At 39.5% G+C, this 22,178-nt stretch overlaps 1 protein-coding gene across 8 annotated transcripts in view; it reads left to right on the top strand.

Moving 5' to 3' along the window:
• The window catches only part of POC1B (POC1 centriolar protein B), a 108,207-nt gene that overhangs the window by 30,255 nt on the left and 55,774 nt on the right, over window positions 1–22,178 (top strand). For 5 of the 8 annotated variants that reach the window (XM_073327575.2, XM_073327573.1, XM_073327576.1 and 2 more), the window contains 3 exons: window positions 293–361; window positions 6,563–6,715; window positions 21,263–21,349. In XM_073327575.2, the coding sequence (XP_073183676.1) occupies window positions 293–361; window positions 6,563–6,715; window positions 21,263–21,349 (309 nt within the window). The remainder of the gene's footprint in view (window positions 1–292; window positions 362–6,562; window positions 6,716–21,262; window positions 21,350–22,178) is intronic. The other 3 variants (XR_012156721.1, XR_012156722.1, XM_073327574.2) reach the window with 2 other exon arrangements.

Below are 22,178 nucleotides of genomic sequence, written 5' to 3' on the forward strand. Positions count from 1 at the left end.
CGACAATGTGGGTGAGGTAATATCTTTTAGTGAACCAATTTCTGTTGGAGAAAGAGACCAGTTTTCAAGCTGTACAGAGCTCTTCCTCTTCAGAAAGTTTGAAAGCTTGTCTCTTTCACGAACAGAAGGTGGTCCAGTAAAAATATTACTTCATCCACTTTCTTATTCATTAGCATTAGAAAGTTGTTGGAATTCTGTTGAACAAGAAATGGCTCTCTGTATTTCAATGTAAAGAGAGAGACTAATAGAAAAAAATTTTAGCACATGACTGAACTTTCTTTTAATTTTACAGGGACCTGTGCTTTCTGTGGCCTTTTCCAAAGGTGGGGAAAAATTTGCATCAGGTGGAGCTGATGCACAGGTTTGTTTAAAAACTTCATGTTCTATATAAAACAATTCTTCCAGTATTTATTATAGTGAGTGAATGAGTTAGTGTTCTGAAACCATAAGAATTACAGTGGACTTATTTGATCCATTTTGCATGTTTTTAGTAATTGTTTCTAGGTAGGCTTATATATGTTTAATTTGTGATATCTTATACTATTTTTGTTTTGTGCAATAAAATTACATTTTTACATTCACCAGTTCCAACTGAGTATTACAGTAAAAAACTCCATTTGTATTTTAGGAGTCCCATATCATAAGAAAGACACCATGAGTAATGATTCAAGTTCAGGGAAACAAATGTGGATCATAATACAGTAATTCAAACAAATCTCTTTAATTCAGAAGTGCACAGCAGGAAAGCAATTTGCTGTTACTAGTGTGCTTTGGCTAAAGATGATTATTTTGATGATGCACAAAAGATGTATCCTATCCTATCCACATACATGCTCTGTTTGCTACATTACCCCTTCTAATTAGAGGAAGGTACCTAGTCTTAGTGCACAAATTAATGAGATATTAGAAAATTTGGGCTGAGATAGGGCAAAATCTGTTTAGATTGTTCTGCCAGTTTAAATTAGCAAACACACTAGATTTCATGCAGAATATCAGTTTAATAATTATTAAACCACCGAGTCATATCATTAATCCTTATCCTGACTATGGGTGCAGTAGATTGCCACTGTGGGTAAATCTGGTCACTATGAAATTCTGCCATGTCTGGTCTTAGAGCTGCTTCTCCAGGTCTTTACATAGAGAAAGAAATAATCTACCACTTGGATTAGAACTGTAGTCTGTAAAATGCATCCTCAGTATTATGTGGCAACAAAAAACAACAAAATATGTTTTGGGAGCCCATGATGTAGGTGCAGAGAACAGCTTTGTGGAAGTTAACTCCCCGGAGTGTACTACAAACATGTTTCATATTTTGTTGGGGGGAAAAAAAGGGTGGAATTTTACTCAACAACTAATAGAAAACACAGCTTGAAGGAATAAAGTTCAAACTAAAAACGCGGCTGGTATTAGAAAGAAGACACCACTGTCTGACTCCTCAAGTACAATCAGATGCAAAGTACCAGAGATGTTGCTTCTATCTATCAGATCTGAAGTCTGATAGGAATTTTATTTGCATTAAGGAGCCAAAACAGAGTTAGCAAAAAATTCTTAAAGGGATCATTGTAAAATTATAATTCATAAACTAACAGATTTACGTGGAAATTCTGAGAAGCGTGTTTCTTACTAAAAAGAATAAGTGCTGTTCTCCAAAGGATATAGTATTCAGTGAGGGGGATATAAATCCTCCACTGTAACAGCCAGGAAGGGGTGAATGGGCAGAACGGTTACTTCCAGAGCTATGACTAAGCTGACCACCAACAGCTGAGATAAATGGCTGTTCTTGGAGAGAAGAGCCTCCAGAATAAAAGAGAAGAGAACAGGGAGGAGAACTCCATGGAAAAAGAAAAGAAATTTAAAGAGACTTCCCAAACAGTTGGAGAAGGCTCATGGTGCAAGGGGCTGCATGCAGCCAGAGAACTCAAAGGGAGAGTCCCCTGGGGCTCTCTGGCAGCATGCAGCACTCTTTCATCAGCCAGCATCAACCAGACAGCAGGAAGTAGCACAGAGAAACAGCAGGGAGTCTATAGAAGCACTCTAGCTGCTTCATAGAGTCCTTGGGCCAGAACCCAGACAAGAGGGAAGGCCTGGGTTCCCCCACTGATCCTCCAAAGTTATCAACCCTACAGTGAGGCTTCCAAGTCAATAGACTTCTGGTTTATTGGAGTCTTTATTACCCTGGAAGGGATAGGACTATAGATGACCTGATCAGAGGGCTGAGTCATGAAAAGGGGAGCAAGCCACCTCAGGCTCAGAGTGAGCAAGGATGGGGCACCAGAGACAAAGTGACTGCTAAGCTATGCTCAGCAATGGAAGGGCGCACTGGCCAGCCAGTGACCCCTCTATAATTGTTACAAGAGTTTAATTCCTGGGCTAAGTTGAAATCTCAACTCAACTTTATGGAACTGCTAAAGTCCTTCTCTTATCTCTACACTAAATGTATTCATTTTAGGGGATGTCTTGAGGTAATTAAGACTTTAGTAAATAGCTACAGTTAGTTGCACAGATAATGGACATAAAGGACACAGATTTCCTTGTAGTAATGCCTTAGCTCTAGTTACAAATGTAGTAACATTTGGCATCTGTTGAAAAAGCTACTTTATGTAAAAACATTAGACCAAAAATGTGCTCCAGAATTTATTATGAAGTGGATTTTGTCAGATTACATGGAATAGATAAAACTCAATCAGCTGTCACTTGCTTACATTTCCAGTCTATATAGAGGTTAATTTGAATTTGTTTTTGAATTTTTTCCTTCCTTCCAAAATGCTTAAGGAGCACGATTGAGTGCTGCTTTTGTACATTATCTTGAAATCCTACTTCCCTCTCTCTCCCCCCAGTGTGTTTTCTTTATAGCTGTCTTCAAGCTATTATATGGTATAGTATTGGCATCTCTTGTTGTTCTTAAAGTTTTTTAAAAAATATTTTTTAACTTTTGCATAAGTCACTGCATCGTAGATATTTTCAGTTTTTAAGGGAGAACTTAATTTAATGCAAGAGAATCCTGCATAACACATGCTTTTTGATTTTGGGGGTATTGTTATTACATGGCATTTTTGTGAAGATTTTCCATAGTAATATACTCCATATCATGTTGGCTATTGCTTTCTAAAATGTATAAAGTCTTGCTGTCCAACCTATTTTACCCCTTTATTTACCTTTCAAAGAGCTCTCTTCCTTTTCCCAATCATAATTCTATCTGGAGATCATTTTCTTGGTGCGTGGTGTTTTTTGCTACAGTTTATATTAGTATATCTTCATCTTTAAAGTTTGGCACAACCAACCATGGAATCTTTCATTTTTCACAACCCTTGCAGCTGCCAGACCTGCCAATGATGGAGGGAGGCACCCACAGCTGCAATCAATAAAGGAAATAGGGTCTGCTATAAAGATAAGAGGGCAGAGAAAGAAGGGGAGGCAGAAAGGCTTGGGTACCTTGCACCAGGCTGCCTACAAGAAAACAGCCAGGAGACTAGCAGAGAGACACACCTAGGAAGTGACAGGCTTTAAGGAATGTAAGGGTCCAAACACTGATCTCACTGACAGCAAGTTAAGGTGGGGAGGACAGTTAGGTGAAGCTGAGGCCCCTTGAGAGGCCACCCCAAGAGGCCATGATGGAACAATTTCACAGGGAATGTGTAACCTTCTAGGAGAAGAGTTTCAGATGTTTTGTACAGTTAACAACTTTAGGTTTCCACTCAAGCAGCAGCATGGAAGAGGTGAGACTTGAAAAAATCTTATAATGCAGATTGAGTCAAAAGTAACAATAACAATCCAGTTATTTGGGAATGGAGTAAAGATTGAACTGCCCAAAAACTACTTATTAATTCTTGTAAGACTAAAGGGATGAGCACATTCTCTGTACCTTATCTGCCTCTGATAAGAGCATGTTCTGTGAAAGCCCCCAGTCATGGGAGTAGTCAACATTACTGAATTTCCATCAACCCTTTTTTTCCCTACTATACACAGATATTGTAATTTCCTCCCCACAAACATTTTAAGTAATGTTTCCCTAGTGTTCTGTAATGACTGCAACAAATAACTTTTGAGTAGCTAGTCAAGCAGCTATAAAATGAACATGTGAACAGTGCACTATATTGTGTCTTCGATATCTTTCTTAATTTGGAGAGAGGCTACATAATTGTCAACTTTTGTTCAAACTGGCATGTTGGAAATAAGTTCCCCTAACAGATTTATCAAGGTTTGCCAGGATTTTTTCCACACAAAAATTTCTTTTGTACTCCAGAGTCCATTTGTTGTTGGTTACATCCAAAAATAACTATATATGTACTTATACTCTGTATTCTACTAACAATTCAGTTATAAGCATTGGCTAAAATACTTAGAACAGGATCAGGCTCTGGGTGATACCCCTCTGGAATCACACCAAATGAGAAGGTAAGGAAGAGCTCTTATGAACACATTCATTTCTAAAGAACCCTGCTTTTATATACTATAACAAACAAGTGATGTCATTGCTGGTAATTGGACTTTAGCTAAAGCCAAAGGAAGGAATTTTTGGGCTGAACACTGCACCTGGCACCTAATTGACCATGTTTTCTTCATTTCTGTTACTTGAGCCTAAACATTAAATAAGATAACACTGGTATCTCAAGGGTCATTGCATGTTTAATACAAACAATCCTCCTTTCTTGTGATCTCATTCTTTTTGGTCAACTGATCTATCACTCATGCTAATATCTAAACCCCACTTGAAACAATGTCTCACTCAAGCCAAAAATAGTTCTATATGGAGTCCTTCCACTAAAGAAATTAAAAGGAAACAGACATTTGATTTGGTACTGCATGATGTTTTAATTTAAAAAACCTAGAATATACAATTAACATGGCCCATGTTAAATAGATTAAAAACTAGGTCTCAAAATGTAACTGTAAATGGGGAATCATCTGAGCTGTGTTTCTAGTGGGGATTTGTAGGGATTGATTCTTGGCCCTAAGCTATTTAATTTTTATCAATGATTTGTAAGAAAACAAAATCCTACAAATAAAATGTACAGGTTACACAGATTAGGCATGTGGTAAATGATGAAGAGGACAGGTCACAGATACAGGTGATCTGGATTGCTTGGAAAACTGGACACAAATCAAAAATGCATTTCAGTATGGCCAAATGTAAGGTCACGTAGAAACAAAAAATGGGGGCCTCTACCCTGAGAGAGAGTGAATCTGAAAAGGACTTAGAATCATGGTGGATAATCAGGTGAACCTGGGTTACTAGTATGATGCTTTGGCCAAAAGGCTTGCACAATTCTTGGATGCATGAATGAGGGGATATTGAATAGGAACAGAGCGGCTCTGTTTCCTTCATATTTGGCTTGGGTGGGACTGCTGATAAACTATTGACCAGTTCTGGCGTCCACAATTCAAGAAGGATTTTGAAAAAATCTGAGGGCTCAGAGAAGAGCCATCTACTGACTGAAGGATTGGAAAAGCGTTTATAAGAAAAGACTTAAGGAGCTCAATCTGTTTGGTTTATCAAAAAGAAGGTTGAGTGACTTGACAATAGTCAATAAGTATTTACGTGGGGAATACAAATTTGATAATAGAGGGTTCTTCAGTATAGCACAGATCCATATTACAAGATTGAATGATTGGAAGTTGAAGCTAAAAAATTTCACTTCGTTTAGTCTGAATTTTTCTTAACTGTGATGGAATTAACTATTGGAACAATTTACCAAAGATGGTGGTGGATTCTCCATCACTGTCAATTTTAAAAATCAAGATGAGCATATCTTTTAGAAAAAAATCTTTAAACAAGAATTTTTCTTGTTCACTTAGGTCTTTTGTACCTTTCTACCTTCCAAGTTACTTCATTTTATCCAACTGGTCTTTAGCACATCACCTGTTTAGGTTTTATGTACCTATCCATTATACACGAGTAAGCTTCCATTACCCAACTTCTGAATTTTTCCTGATTCAGAACAATATGATCCAGAACCTGCAAAAGTGTCACCCTGTTCCTGGATCTTCCCAGAAAAGGGGTTTATCAATCATTACATGATTGTATATCTTACTTTCATCTTCCAACACATTACTTATCTTGACAGCAAATACATCTTTAACAATTCAGCAATTTTATGTCAAAAGAATAGACAAAACCACACTCATGCCAGGCAAGGGCTTGAATTAAGTGTTATCTATAATTCATTATTCATAATTACAAATTACTAAAACATAGCTGTATCAGAACTCAATCTTATTTAACAATCCTTCATTTTCTAGTTCAGTATGTTACCCTGTTTTATCCTTTAATCTATTAGAATCAGGGTGGGGACTGGAGGATATGCTATAATTCATTAACATTTCTTTTTCTGCAAGCATAGAATTCATGCTATTGAACCTTTATTTTAAACAGTGTTTTGCCTTTAAAATGAAATTGTAAGTTCTTTATGGAAATTGCATATAGCTATTGTATTGCAATTTAGAGAGCAGTAAATTTGCAACATTACTTTTTGAAAATCAAGTTCTTGTAGTTTTCCTTTTGAATAGTCATTTTCCTTAGAAAAAATGTTCCGTTTTAATAAGGTTGATGGTTGATTTACAGGTATTGCTGTGGAAGACCAATTTTGATACATTTAGCTACAAGGAAGTTCTTAAACATCATATTAGAAGAATACATACTGATGACCCACCTCACCTTCTTGATATTTATCCAAGATCACCTCATTCCCATGATGGGAAATCTCAGTCAATTGACGTAAGTTCCAGGATTACACACAATAATATTTACAGTTTCTCTATCTAACATTGGCTGTCAAAATACCATTTATATTGAGATGAGGTCTGTGTGGCAACAGATAATGCAGTGCTAAGCAATCTCTTGTCATTTATTATCTGTATCAACATTTTATTTTGTTTCAAAGAATATAACATTTTTAGAAACAAAGACAATGTATTGAAATATCTTTTAGCCTTTCTAAAAGTTAGATATCCTCATTTTCTACAAGAGGATGAGACTTGATTGTAATTCAGAAATTTCCTCTCATTAATGAAACCTAAAATAATGTATACTGTAAAGATTTAGAATTGTTTAAAGTAAATGATCAGGTATGGCTTGATCCATTTTTTCCTATCCCTGCAAATTTTTTGATCCTAGTGAGGAAGATTTGGGTCTATATTTTGGATACAAGCTCTGTGTTCTTGTGAGCAAGTAAGTGCAGAATGACAGGTTTCAGAGGAACAGCCGTGTTAGTCTGTATTCGCAAAAAGAAAAGGAGGACTTGTGGCACCTTAGAGACTAACCAATTTATTTGAGCATGAGCTTTCGTGAGCTACAGCTCACTTCATCAGATGTTTACCGTGGAAACTGCAGCAGACTTTATATACACACAGAAATCATGAAACAATACCTCCTCCCACCCCACTGTCCTGCTGGTAATAGCTTATCTAAAGTGATCAACAGGTGGGCCATTTCCAGCACAAATCCAGGTTTTCTCACCCTCCACCCCCCGACACAAATTCACTCTCCTGCTGGTGCTAGCCCATCCAAAGTGACAACTCTTTACATAATCAAGTCGGGCTATTTCCTGCATAGATCAAGGTTTTCTCACATCCCCCCCACCCCCATACACACACAAACTCACTCTCCTGCTGGTAATAGCTCATCTAAACTGACCATTCTCCAGGTTTAAATCCAAGTTAAACCAGAACATCTGGGGGGGGGGTAGGAAAAAACAAGAGGAAACAGGCTACCTTGCAAGGTAGCCTGTTTCCTCTTGTTTTTTCCTACCCCCCCCCCCCAGATGTTCTGGTTTAACTTGGATTTAAACCTGGAGAATGGTCAGTTTAGATGAGCTATTACCAGCAGGAGAGTGAGTTTGTGTGTGTATGGGGGTGGGGGGGATGTGAGAAAACCTTGATCTATGCAGGAAATAGCCCGACTTGATTATGTAAAGAGTTGTCACTTTGGATGGGCTAGCACCAGCAGGAGAGTGAATTTGTGTCGGGGGGTGGAGGGTGAGAAAACCTGGATTTGTGCTGGAAATGGCCCACCTGTTGATCACTTTAGATAAGCTATTACCAGCAGGACAGTGGGGTGGGAGGAGGTATTGTTTCATGATTTCTGTGTGTATATAAAGTCTGCTGCAGTTTCCACGGTAAACATCTGATGAAGTGAGCTGTAGCTCACGAAAGCTCATGCTCAAATAAATTGGTTAGTCTCTAAGGTGCCACAAGTCCTCCTTTTCTTTAAGTGCAGAATGCTATCCCTTGGCATTTCTCATTAGCACTAACTATACTTGAAAGGTTGTGGTACTTCACTTTGTTGGACCTCATGTTTATAATCAGGTAGAATCATAGAAGATTAGAGTTGGAAGAGACCTCAGGAGGTCATCTAGGCCAACCCCCTGCTCAAAGTATGACCAACCCCAACTATATCATCCCAGCTAGGGTGTTGTCAAGCCTGCCTTAAAAACCTCTAAGGCTAGAGATTCCACCACCTCCCTAGGTAACCCATTCCAGTGCTTCACCACCCTCCTAGTAAAATAGTTTTTCCTAATATTCAACCTAGACCTCCCCAGCTGCTTCTGCCATCTGCCACCACTGAGAACAGCCCAGTTCCATCCTTTTTGGAACCCCCCTTCAGGTAGTTGAAGGCTGCTATCAAATCACCCCTCACTCTTCTTTTCCACAGGTAGTTTTTCTAGCTGTAGATTGTCATATTAAAAAGCAGTGGTCTTAACGTGGTAAGACAAAAAATGTGACAAACTCAGTCAGCAACAATATGTAGGTGACCAATAATGACTTTGGCAATTTGTTGTTGGTTCTGTGATTTAAGTCCTCCATTTAATGTCCTACTCAGTCAGCAAAATTTAAAAAAAGTTAAGTCACCAATAAATAATAGAGATACAGTAACTTCTCTCCAGCTGTCTCATAGGATATAAATGGTCTTTGATGAATCATCAGAGCAGCAAACAATAATTCCAATGATAGCAGGAGGTTGCCTTAAAATTTTGAATGACCAGTTAATAGCTAAATCTGAGGTAGCATTTGTTAATAAAAGCATTTACCATCTCTGAAAGTTTCCAGACCCAGTGCACTCATTTTATATGTGAAATGAAGTGGTTTAAGAACATTCAGACTTGCAAACTAAGTTGAAGATTTGAAAGTCAAGCTGTCCCTTTCTGAGTATGCATAACCAGTAAGCCTTGCCTCCAAGTGAGGTGCATTATATAGCAGGTACAATTAATTGTGTAATTGAAGCACCTCAGTTGGTTAGGGTTCACTGCTCACGCACTAGTAATAATGCAAATTGACTTTCATATCCCATGTTCAGTTTGCATGGCTAAGAAAAAAGTTTTCTAAACTGAGTAAACTTGACCTGGAAGATACATCATCCCCTGTCTCATTATGCCATTTTAGAGTCACTTTTCAGATTATAACTACACTCTTTTTGTTCATAATTCATTTTTTCTCCCTGAAATAGCCCGGTCATCCTCTGCCCCACTCCCCTTCAAATAGGGGTATGTAGTTTATTTCAGCTGTAGGACAATCTGGTTAGGATACTTAATCCTTCTAGTAACTCATGTCTCCGGTGCACAGGTAAATGGAGACATTAAACAAAATGCAGAGCTGCTTAGCTTTGACAAACAACAAATGATATCTTATGGGGAATGGCAGGTGGAGAAGTTTGTCCTTAACTAAATCTAAGGCTTATTTATATTTAAAATGAAGCCAGTGATGCTTGGCATTGTACCACATTAAGAGGCCCCAGGAGCTGCGTTTTGTATTCATTAGAATGTAAACAAGCAGTAAGGGTGAAACCACAAATACATTTTAAGTGGCAGTAATAAAAGAATGCATGACCTTTCAAGCCTTTACAGAGACAGAAATGCAGTCTAGCAATATTCAAGAAGGGTTGAATATATTACTACAAAATAGTCAAGAAAGAGACCTACACACCTCCATAGCAGGAATGAAAACTATTTAATTGCCTTAGGAAAAATATATGAACACTAAGGCCTGGCCTACACCTAAGAATTAGATGGATCTAACTACAGTGCTAAGAGCTGTGAAAAATTCCATGCCTTGTGTGATGTAGTTAGGTTGACCTAACCTCCACTGTAGATGCATCTAGGTTGATGGTAGAATTCTTCCACCTCTCTGAAACGAGGTATCCATGTCAACGGAATACCTATATGTACAGAAAACCCCCTTCTGTCAATGTAGGAAGGGTCTACACTACAGCAGCACCACTGCAGAGCCATAGCTGTGCCGGTGCAGTCACTCTAGTATAGATATACCCTAAGACTGAATGACTGTATATGTGGGAATCAAAGAACACTGAAATCAGACATGTTCATAAAATAATTTGTTGCACAACTTATAAACCTCAGGGACTTCTATAAGTGGTTCATCTTGTGGTATTGAACCTCCTATAATGACAAACCTGAAGCTTCCAGGGAAGGTGTGAGTACATCCTAACTGCATCTTGATGCTTGTATAATGTTGTACACAATGATGGCACTAGTGAAGGTATCTTTCTGAATCTTCCAGGTGATCACTCCACTTTTTAAAGCTTAACTTGTAGCTAGTATAATACATGATCACAACTAGTAAGGAATTTATCCAGTCCTGCTTAAAATTCAGATCCATTATGTGTTTTAATGCACAGCACCAAATTCCATCTTTATAGCTTATAAAAACTTTACGATTCAATAAATCATCATCATTTAGGAGTAACCAGAGCTCCAAGTATTCTGCAGTTCTCAAATGTAAACTTTCATTTCAAACAAACAAAAAAACCCATGCACACACTCTGTAAGGCCTCTAAAGAATATGTCTACAATGTGATAAAAGACCCATGGCTGACCAGGGTAAGCTGGCTCAGCTGTGGGGCTATAACAGTACAGTGTAGATGTTCAGGCTTGGGCTGGAGTCTGGGCACTGAGATCCTGTGAAGGAGATGTGGCTCAGCCCAAGCTGCACAAGCCTGAGTCAGCTGACTCTGCCTCTGAGACTCAGTGGCACAGGTTTTTTAAGACAGTGTAGACATACCCATAGTTGCTGTTGTAGTCTTGAGAATGTCTAGAGTGTAAATAGATCCAGTGTTGTCTTCCTGTGTTAACAAGGACCTGAAATAATAGCTCTGAATTGTCCCATTCATTTTAATCAAGACCTCCTGGTTGTGTAGCTGCAGATATTGGCATTTTTCAGATATGCCATATGTAGCAATGCAGGACTCACCGCTACAGCACCTCCTACTGGTTGTCCAGGGAATTAGCTCTTGCAGCCTGGAGCACCCTCTGCAGGCCAGTGTCCAGCTTGCCTCAGGTCCCCATGTCCCTCTCAGACCCCAGTGCTCCTTTATCTTGGGGTGCTGCCCCCTCACAATACACACTCTCTGGGTCTCCCCATCCAGGGGAACCCCCAACCCTCTATCACCACCTCACCTCACCCTATGGCTACTGCTAGTCACCATCTAGCCCCTGCACACTGAGGCAGACTGCAGCATACAAGCCATTCATCATTGGCAAAGGGGGGTTTGTACCTGCTGCCTTTGCCTAACCCTGGGGCTGCAGCCTCTGCAACCCCAGTACCTGGTTTGGTCTTTGACAAGGCCTGCAGCGCTGCCAAGCAGGAGCTCTCCTGCTCCTCTCACCTTTCCCCAGCCCTGCTCAGTTGCCTGCACCCTCAGCTCCCAGGCAGCTAGGTCCTTCTCCCTCTGAAGCTGGAGGAAGAGTCCTGCCTGAACACCTAGCTAGCAGCCCTTTTATAGGGCTAGCTGTGGCCTGACTGAGGCGTGGCCCCAACTGTGGCTGCCTCCCCAATCAGCCTAGCATATTGGTTCCCCTGGGTAGCCCTTTCACAGGGCTGCTTTAACCCCTTCAGGGCCGGAGCGGGTGACCATCCCACTACACATAAAATTTACCATTTTGGTTGATGCAAGCATCTGATATTTTATTTTCTGTCTCCATAACCTGGCACCTGGTTATAGCTCTGTCTTGCTACCTATCTTCCCCACAAGGAGGAATTATTTGGATTACAGGTCACACTCCCTTCATGTTCATACACTAAACAATTTAAGAATTTCTCATAATAGATCAGACTATAGGTCCATGGAGCCAGGAAGTTAGGGAGCCAGAGTTGGAGTCCAGTTGACAGCCTGTGAGCAGAGAAAATCAGATATATATTTTGAGCTACCTAGAGAGCAAAACAGAAGTCAAGGCCTAGAGAAGTGAGTTGTTGAAGTCAGCTGCAAACTACTCTCTTCCTTGGCATAAATGGGGACAAGAAGGTTCTGAGCCAGGCCACCTAATAGATGGCTCTGCAGAAGCTGAGGCCCACAAATTGGAGCTGCGTTACCGGACTTGAAAATAAGCATTGACTTATTTTGCATCTGAATATCGTAAATCCCTAAATTGCCATTGAATGTTTTTCAAGGCATAATTGGATGAGAAACGAGTGTTTGGACTACAGAATAATTTAACAGTACTGTAGAATTCAGGCATTCTTGCCATGGAATTTGGTGGAATGGAATACAATTATGCTATGGAATACATATGGGCACTGGGAGTAACCAAATAAACAGCTATAGGTGCCTAGTAATTAACATCATAATTATCTAGTTGTTAATCTAGAGTTGTAGTGGGAAACACTGGACAAAAAGACTAGATTAAAATCTGCACAATACAAAACTGGCTTAGATTTACAGTTAAACTTTTAACGGGAAAAACATGTTCTGAACATAAGGGACTTCTTGTCTTTCATGCCATGTGTTTTTAATGGATTTTCTGTGAAAACATAAGTTGTGTATTATTTATCGGGAGATAGCAAGGCTTGCTTCAGGTTTAATTATTCAGAGATCCAGTTGTAGTGTAATATGCTAAATTATGTGCACCACTCTGGAAGAGACTAAGTTGTGTTTTTTGAGCTTTCTGTATTTCTGCTTTAATTGAATCCTCAGTAAGTAGTCGAGGTTTTTAAATTGATGGAAGGTTGAGCTAGTACATCATTTTTAAAAGATGTTCAAACTTGAATGTAATATTCTATTATATTTAAGTGTATTGTGTTTGTATTATGAGTTTGAATATGTTTTGCTTATCCAGTTGCACATTTAAATTTTTTGCGTAATTTTAAATCAGCATTTTCCTTAGGTGAACAGACTACTAATCCACACTAGGTGGCAGTAAAAATCAGAGAATATTTTCTTGGTTTGTTTTACCTTGAGGACTTCAACCCAGCAAAAAATCAGATTTTCAGATTAAACCAGGGGTCGGCAACCTTTCAGAAGTGGCACCTTAGAGACTAAGCAATTTATTTGAGCGTAAGCTTTCGTGAGCTACAGCTCACTTCATCGGAGCTGTAGCTCATGAAAGCTTATGCTCAAATAAATTGGTTAGTCTCTAAGGTGCCACAAGTACTCCTTTTCTTTTTGCGAATACAGACTAACACGGCTGCTACTCTGAAACTTTTCAGAAGCGGTGTGCCGAGTATTCATTTATTCACTCTAATTTAAGGTTTCGCGTGCCAGTAATACATTTTAACATTTTTAGAAGGTCTCTTTCTGTAGGTCTGTAATATATAACTAAACTATTGTTGTATGTAAAGTAAATAACATTTTTAAAATATTTAAGAAACTTCATTTAAAATTAAATTAAAATGCAGAGCTTATCAGTTTAGTGTGATCCTTGCCCTTACTTTTCCTTGCTGAGTTTCAAATGTCTGGCACATATTTGGATACTTTAAGCTGCACACAGGCTTCTGAGTGATCAGTTGTTAACCGGTTCTGAGAGGGACAGAGGACAGATTTCATGTGTGAAAATACCTGTTCACACAGGTATGTGGATCCAAATGGTGAAAGCATTGCAAACGCAATTTTCTTCAAACAGTTAAATTTCACTGGTAGGGACGTCCAGCAGGTCAGAATAGAAGCCCCCATGATCTCTCTCGGTAGTTTCACGTGCACTCCGCAGATCTCCAAACTTTAATGCCCACAATTCTGATCTTTTTAACTGAATGAGCTGCATTTTGAAATCTTCAACACCAATCCACTGAAATACAGACAAATCCAAGTCGCCTTCATTGAACTTTTCAGGTTTAATTAAAAAAGAAAGCATTGGGCCAAGTCTCTGGAAATCTTGAAATCTGTCAGAAAATTCTGATTCCAGCTCTTGCATGTACATTTTAATCTCAACGTCAAATGCAGTGCGCTGTTCCACATGGTGTGATAGTGATGTAAACAGCTTTTCAGGACTTAAAAATATTCCAGTACAGTGGCACTGGAACTATTTTTAAGGTGGGGTGCTGAGCTGCGCCCCCTCTTGCCCCGTCTGCACCCCTCACTGCCCCAGGATGGGGCCAGCTGCAGAGCCCCGGGCCAGTGGCTGGGACCCCGGGCCAGCAGCAGAGCCCCCCAGACCGGTGGCCGGGACCCAGGGCCAGCAGCAGGCTGAGCGGGGCAGCCGATGGAACCGCAGCTGGCAGGGGGCCAGCGGCCAGTACCCAAGGCCAGCAGCAGAGCCCCCGGGACCCATGGCCAGGACCCGGGCAGTGTGAGTGCCACTGAAAATCAGCTCGCATGCCTCCTTTGGCATGTGTGCCATAGGTTGCCTACCCCTGGATTAAACACACTATAAAGCTATAGTATGTAACAATATTTTTGTGTTTAATCTCTTCAAACCAATTCATGGAGGTCAGTAGAATAACAGTCATTTGGTTAGGAGTAGGAGACAGCAGACATTGATTCTAGTAATTTTTTTCTGCCATACTTTTTCCCTGTAATCTTCAGCAAATGACCTAACCTCTGTATACCTCATTTTCTTTAGCTATTATCCTCTACTTGAAGACCAAGTTCCCTTTAATAATTAATACTCAAAAAGTGCTGAGAATGGAAATTTGAATGGAAATTTCTGTCAAAGGTTAATATTCCTTTAGAAATTATTAGTCGATTAATGAACATGCTTAATATTCTAACCTAATTGACTAGGTACTGTTTTAATTAAGGAAGATTCTCTAGTCAATCTCCCTCTCAATGGAGAATTATTTGATACACTGTACTTTCTAGGGTTTTGGCCAGTCTCACTCTTTTTTTTTTTATTTTTTTATTTTTTTTTTTTAAAGTTAAATTAAATTTCCACCAATACCCTTGGGGAGACTGTTCTACAGTCTAGTTCATCTTGATGTCAGGAAATATTTTGAGAGATTTGTCTTAAATATTCTCTCTTAGCCTCATTCCATTGCTTCAGATTATGCTTATATATATTACACTAAATAATTATCCTCAGTATTTATACCCTTGAAATATTTGTAGACTGTTTCATGTCCTGCCCTCCTTACTTTCTTGCTTTATCTATACATATTTAGTTCTCTCTTTTTTTTTTTTATCTTGTAGACAGGCTCTGCAGCCCTTATTTTTGTTGTTGTTCTCTGAATTCTCTCCAGCTTGTCACTATCTCTCTGATGTTCCCAGAAAGCATATTACAGACTCACATAGAGAGAGACTATTACCTTCCGGCTCCAGGATGAAATTGCTATTGTATGAACAGTCCTCAGTCACCCTGCCTTCTTTAGTCAGATCACGTTATCTATTGGCTTTCCAATATCACTTCTAGGTCTCTTTCACGATGACCACTTCCCATGTTCCCTTTTAAGTAGAACTGGGTGGAAAATGGATTTTTCAGTGTCCTGGCACTCGTGAAAAATCATGGGAAAAAATTGTATTGTGTTCAACCAAAACCAATTTTTTTTTGAAAATTTTCTGCACGTTGGGGAAGTAAAAAAAATGTCAAGTTGGGTTAAAACAAAATATTTTGGTTCATTTTGCTCCAATGTTTTTTGTTTCAATTTCAGACATTTTCAGAAAAGCCAAAGGGAGGGGAGGAAGACCAGCCATTTAACTTTTAGCCCTTCTGTTAGGGTACTTTCCTGGGATATGGGAGACCCAGCTTTAATTTCCCCCTCTGCCTGATGCGGAGAAGGGATTTGAACTTGGCAAGATAATGCTCTAGCCACTGGGTTATGGAATATTCTGTTGTGGGTCTTTCTCAGTCTGTCCTGTTGAAGCTGTTCCATTGTGTGTAAATAAAGTCATTAGAGCAGGGACATGAAATTGGGCTTTTCACATCCTAGGTGAGTGTTCTAACCACCAGGGTCTAGAATAATTCTTGCACTTTCCATGGGCACATATATAGTGTAATACATATAAGCATAATCTAAAGCAATGGAAGCAATAGTCATTCATGTCTAGAGTTGCCTCTTGTTTATAGTTATCAAGCCAGGTTTTGTCCACTGCATTAATTTCTTATCTAAGCCAATTTTAATTGAGTTTTCATGAGACAGCAATAAATGTTTTATTAAAACCCAAATATATTACATGCACTATGCTTCTACTGTAACTGATTTTGTGATTTTATAAAAAAAAAAATGCAATCAGGTTTGTCCGACAGAACTTATTCTTTATTAGCCTATGCTGCCTATTGCTTGTGATTCACCTTACTCTATAAATGGCTAAGGAATTTTTTATTTTACTGAATTTCCTTGTTTTACATACTGTACAGCACAGCTGTATATTCTGTTCTGTAACTAACTTTGGTAAAAAGCCACATGAAGGAAAACACTAAATACTTGATTTTAGTGGCTTGCATGGATGAAAACAAATATCTTCACATATTACTGGAGATTACAGTTGTAGAGAGGAACAGGAAATTATGTCTACATTTTTCATTCTTATTGGTATCTACAGCTTGCTCTAAACAAAGTTGCACCAGTTTAATTCAAGGTGCAATGTTCCACCTATTTAGTTAAACTGGTGCAACTTTGTGCACGGACACACTGAACGTGCCAGATTAAATCTGTTTTACATGAGTTTAGCTTGCCTCTCAAGATGAGCTAAACCAATGTAAACCAGATTTAAGTCAATGTAGAATGGTCATACACAAACTTGCACCAGTTTAAATCAGTACTGCATCCTTTCTTTAGTTAAACTAGTGTAACCTGTGTGTAGACAAGTTCTAGATATCTTTACCGAAAAAAGTTTAGAAATAAATTTGTGGATGGTTAATTCAATATTTTTGGTTATTACATAAGCGTAATAGGTTAGCTGTAGTCTAACCAAATTAAAATCAGATAATTTTAAAATACCACTTGAGCACAAATGCTAATTTCATTTTTTTTTACAAAAGTGCAAATTATGCTCTGTATACAGATTCATTTTCTTTGCTTAATGTTGTTGCATTTGCCTTGAAATGGGAAATAGTTTAGTTTCACTATAACTTCTGTAAAATAGCTTTGTGTCCTCTGCTGAAATGTTAGTTTTGAACTAATGACAGAAACACTCCTCAGTGAATCACAGCAAGTACCCCTAATGTTTGTAAAGCCATTGGAAAATGGAAAAAGGTGGTGAAATGTGCTTCTTATTGTATTTTATTTGCTTTAAGATTATATTGAATAGTGTGCCCTTGGAACTGAAATTAAACTATGGATGTGGTTTGTCATGTATGTTGTTGTAATGATCCTTGAGAGAAAGTAGTAAAGGTGCTACAAGCAATAGTGAGAAGAGAGATTGGTTGAACAGTTACAGTTGTGGGCCAAATTTTGATCTCATGTACACTGGGGTAAATTCAGCGCAACTCCTAGAGTTATTCCCTCAATATTTTAAGTGTATTTTGTAAGTTTTTTTTTATTAAGATAATATGTTCAACTCAATTGTGTTGAACAGTAAGGCTTGCATTATGATATGCCACAGCTGTACATTGCATAAGATACTTTCTTTTTACAGGTACCCTATTCCGCACACTGGGCATGCACTTCATTTACTATTCCTTAGCTCTATGTCACACTCTTCTACTTTTTATCCAGTCCAAATATTTGGACTGGAAGAACATATTTGGCCCAAACATGTTTGAACTGAAGAACATATCAGAGCGTTTGATGCTCAGATAACAAGGTGATGGAAATGGTATAAAAACATAGATTCCCTAACCAGAAAAATGTAGTGTAAGGTCCTGATCTGCATGCTGCTTCATGTAAGCAGGCCCCTTGCTCCTATGTACAGCCTCACCAACTTCGCCGGGCCTCCTCATAGGTGTTAAGATCCATCAACATGAAGTATTCAGAGTAGCTGCTGTTAGTCTGTATTCGCAAAAAGAAAAGTGTGTATGGTAACACCCATTGTTTCATGTTCTCTATGTATATAAATCTCCCCACTGTATTTTCCACTGAATGCATCTGATGAAGTGAGGTGTAGCTCATGAAAGCATATGCTCAAATAAATTTGTTAGTCTCTAAGGTGCCACAAGTACTCCTTTTCTTTCAACATGAAGTAGTTTGTGTGACTGGGGCCAAAATAAACAAAAGGGTAGGAAGAGGAGAAAACAAAGGGAAAGGATGGAGAAAGTATAGGACAGCACTGAGAACACAAAGATTATATAGTTACATGGGATGTATGTTTTGGTGGTGGTTTAGATTTAATTAAAGCTGTGGTTTATAGGCAAGCTTATATAAATTGGATTTTAAGAAGGGATTTTAAGGAAGACAGGGACTGTAACACACAAGAGAAGCCGATATCTGGTTTTATAGTAATTTTGATGTTGACGCTCATGAGTCATTGATGCATAGGGGATAAGTTTTCAAAGTCTTCAGCCTATTTTGGAATAGTATATGACCTACATGACATAGCAGGAGTACAGGGCTCAGCATTCAGTGGCTCCAGTTGTTCCTCTCCAGCAGAGGTCTGTGTCATGATGGGTATTGCTCTTTCTCTCCAAAGGCTGTACATAGTGATCCGTATTATCTCCTCTTTTCAATATCTACATGAAATCAGTGCAAAAGATAGTGAGATGCCATGTACTCAGATGTCAACAGTATGCTGATGACACTCAACGCAGCTGCCCCCTTCACCCGGAAACTCTCCCCGACAGTAACCTCTGTCAGCACCACCTGGTGCTGGTAATAAACTTAGACGATAGTCCCAGGACAACATGGAGAAAAAGGGTTCTGTACCATCTGGGCTCAGCTTTCAGCTGTTGCCTCACCTGCTATAGAGCTCTGACTCTCAGGGCTTTTCCCCTGTGGGCAGAGGTGAAAGTCAGCTGGTATGCCCCAGTACGGCGTACCGGCAAGAGCCGATGCACCGTACTGGGGCAGCCTGGCTTCCCCAGGGGCAATTTAAAGGGTCTGGGCCTCCCAGCAGTGGCTGGAGCCCCAGGCCCTTTAAATTGCCTCCAGACTTTGCTGCTGGAGCCCTGGGGTAGCGGCTGCAGGGCTCTGGCAGCTATTTAAAGGGCCTGGGACTTCCCTGCTTCTACCGCCTGGGCCCTTTAAATAGCCACTGGAGCCCCGCCGCTGCTACTCCAGGGCTCCGGCGGCTATTTAAAGGATCGGGGCGGTACAAGCAGGGGAGCCGCGGGTCCTCTAAATAGCCCCCAGAGCCCTGGGGTAGCGGGGGCTCCGGGGCTATTTAAAGGGCCGGGGCTCCAGCTGTCTCTGCCGCCCTGGTCCTTTAAATAGCTGCTGGAGCCCTGCCACTTCCCCAGGGCTCCAGCGGCTATTTAAAGGGCCAGGGTGGTAGAAGAGGGGAGCCCTGGGCCCTTTAAATAGCCCCTGGAGCCCTGGGCTGCTCCTGCTACCCCGGTGCGGGTGGGGCACTTACCTTACAGGGTGGGCTGGGGCTGGCTCTGACCCCCTCAACACCGCCCCTTCCGGGGGCCAGAGCTGGCCCCAGAGTACCGGTAAGTCACTCGACTTACTTTCACCCCTGCCTGTGGGAGTCTTACCTCATCCTCTTCCAGGCTGTCTGCCTGGGAGTTATTCTTCTCCAGGGCCTGCCAGAGGCGCCATTTGCCCTTCTGCAGCTCCTCTCTCCAGACTGAGCTTTCTCAGCTCTCCACAGGCATCCCTTGCCCCCTTCCCAACTGGGTCTGATAATTAAACAGGGCCATCTGATCCTTAGCCAGTCAGGTCAGCTGGGACAGTAGCTGATCTGTCACAGGCAAGGCTGAGTCCAACGCCCCTTAAGGGGCCTGCCAGCCTGTGACAAATTTCCCCCAAGTAGAGTTTTTACTCAAAAACAAAATCACTCTGTGAAGTCCACAATAAACTATTATGAGTATTTTACATAAGATGCTCAGATACTATGGTAATCAGCAGTAATATAAAACCTTATGATAGATGTGAGAAGGATTTTCCTTCTGTGTTTTCATGAGGTTTTTATATTCCATTTACATTAATATTTCTCTTAGTTCTCCCATTTTAGATAAAGGAAATTTTCAGAACTATGACGAAAGGTACAAATCAAGCACTTCTAACTTCTGTTCCAAATTTATAGAACCAAACAATATCAAATAATTTAGTACCTGGACAGCACAGACTTCAGATATTTTGTGGTGTGTAGCTATGTAATGCATTTCAGGCAGAATGCAGCCCTTCATAGTCAATCACTTTCATATAGTAGCTCACCATGAATCAGTTTGTGCATGTTTTTCAGACATCGTGACTTCTATTCAGACACTTAACCTACCACAGAAACCACTGTTGCCTCATAACCTGAAAAACAAACATGATTTGCAAATAAGAATTAGAGTTCTTTTGAAAGTAGGGCTTAGGCTCCTAAATTACTTAGATGCTTTTGGAAATTGAACTTGTAGTCTAGCTATGTGCAAGCATATTTCCAGAGAGGAAAAAGATGAAATCATAGCAGAAATTTTACAAGGAATCTTCAAAAGAATAGGCTGCAAAAACTACATACTGCCCTTTTTAGTTTGGGCTTCAGATCACATGAAAAAATATATAGAGGCCACATTTGGAAACTTGGAAAAAAGCTTCCTGGAATGCATTTCTTCAGAGGTCATTAGTGATTCTATTGGAGATCAGCAGCTGGCTTAAATTTTGGGTAACATCAGTATTAACTGACCCGATTAAATCAATTTTATAGTTGCTATTTTCATATTTCTATTATAAAATTTAACTTCTTGATTCCTAGCTCTTGTGCTAAGAATAGGATAAGAACCTCTGAGTCAATTACTTTTTTGGGGTGTTTGAGGTTTATAACAAAAGTACGGACTATAGACCTATTTGATATGATCTATATTAATATAATTGTTTTCTTGAATGTGTGGTTACCAATACATTATGATTATGGTTACAGGAAAGGCTTCAAAGAAAGCAGTTTCTTTTATGAATATATTACCCTTACCTGTAGCTGTGTTGATAGGGATGCCCTCATTTAACATATGGTCTTTGTAGGCTCAGTCTTGTTTCCATTTTCTATTGATATAGAAATACTAACATCAAAATTTGTTTTTGACAGATAGATCCTAGCTTCGATGTGACAGATACACAAACGCTTGACCCACCTGTCATAGATATTAGTTCCTCCATGTATTTCAGTTCTCCGGTAAGTTTCCTGGGGGGCTTGTTCGGAAGGACAAAGTGTAGTTTAAATCAGTAGGTTAGTGGCAATGTGGACTTTCTCTAAATTGATAAAATGTAGTCAGAGTCCAGTAAATAGTTTTACTATTCAGAGAGTCTTAACTTCTTAGCCACCATGTTCAAATCTCCTTCCACAATTCAGAGTGTTAACCAGAAGATGGTGCAAGAGTGAAGTTTTCACTTTGCTGAAGAGATTTAATCTTTTATTGTACTGAAGAGAAGCTCATCATTAGTTGTTGAAAAATCACATGATATTTGTTTCTGTGTAAATATTTAATTTATGAAATATTTGATTTTGCAAACTTAAGTTGCAGACAAATAGACATGTACTGGAAAACAAAGAACAGTCTTTTTCTTGATAAAGAGTGCCAATAATGATATGATTTGATTTTTCTCCTTTTATGGTGTCAGCTAACACACATCATTCTAAGAAGGAATGATAGGATTAGCTCCTTTTAGTGTTCACTTTAATGTAACAGTGGTGTGTGGGAGGAAAGAAAGACAATATTTAAATGGTGCTTTCGTAGTAGGAGAAAAATGCTCACTCGGTGTTGGATAATAAAGGATGTACTGTTCTAGAGTTAGGTTAAAATGAGAAATCTTTTTCTAGGATGAGAATGTTTCCTCCTTCCCTCTCCCTCCCCATGAATTATTAGCTCTGAAATTGTTCCACTGAATTTAATTATTAGATGACAGGATGTGTAAAGAGTCTGCTGTCTAAGGCAATGGTAATCATCATAAGTAGCTGGCTAGAGTGGATGGATGATTTTATGCTTAAAGCACCGGACTGTGCA

The sequence above is a fragment of the Lepidochelys kempii genome, chromosome 1 (assembly GCF_965140285.1).
Source record: "Lepidochelys kempii isolate rLepKem1 chromosome 1, rLepKem1.hap1, whole genome shotgun sequence".
Classification (NCBI taxonomy): domain Eukaryota; kingdom Metazoa; phylum Chordata; order Testudines; family Cheloniidae; genus Lepidochelys; species Lepidochelys kempii.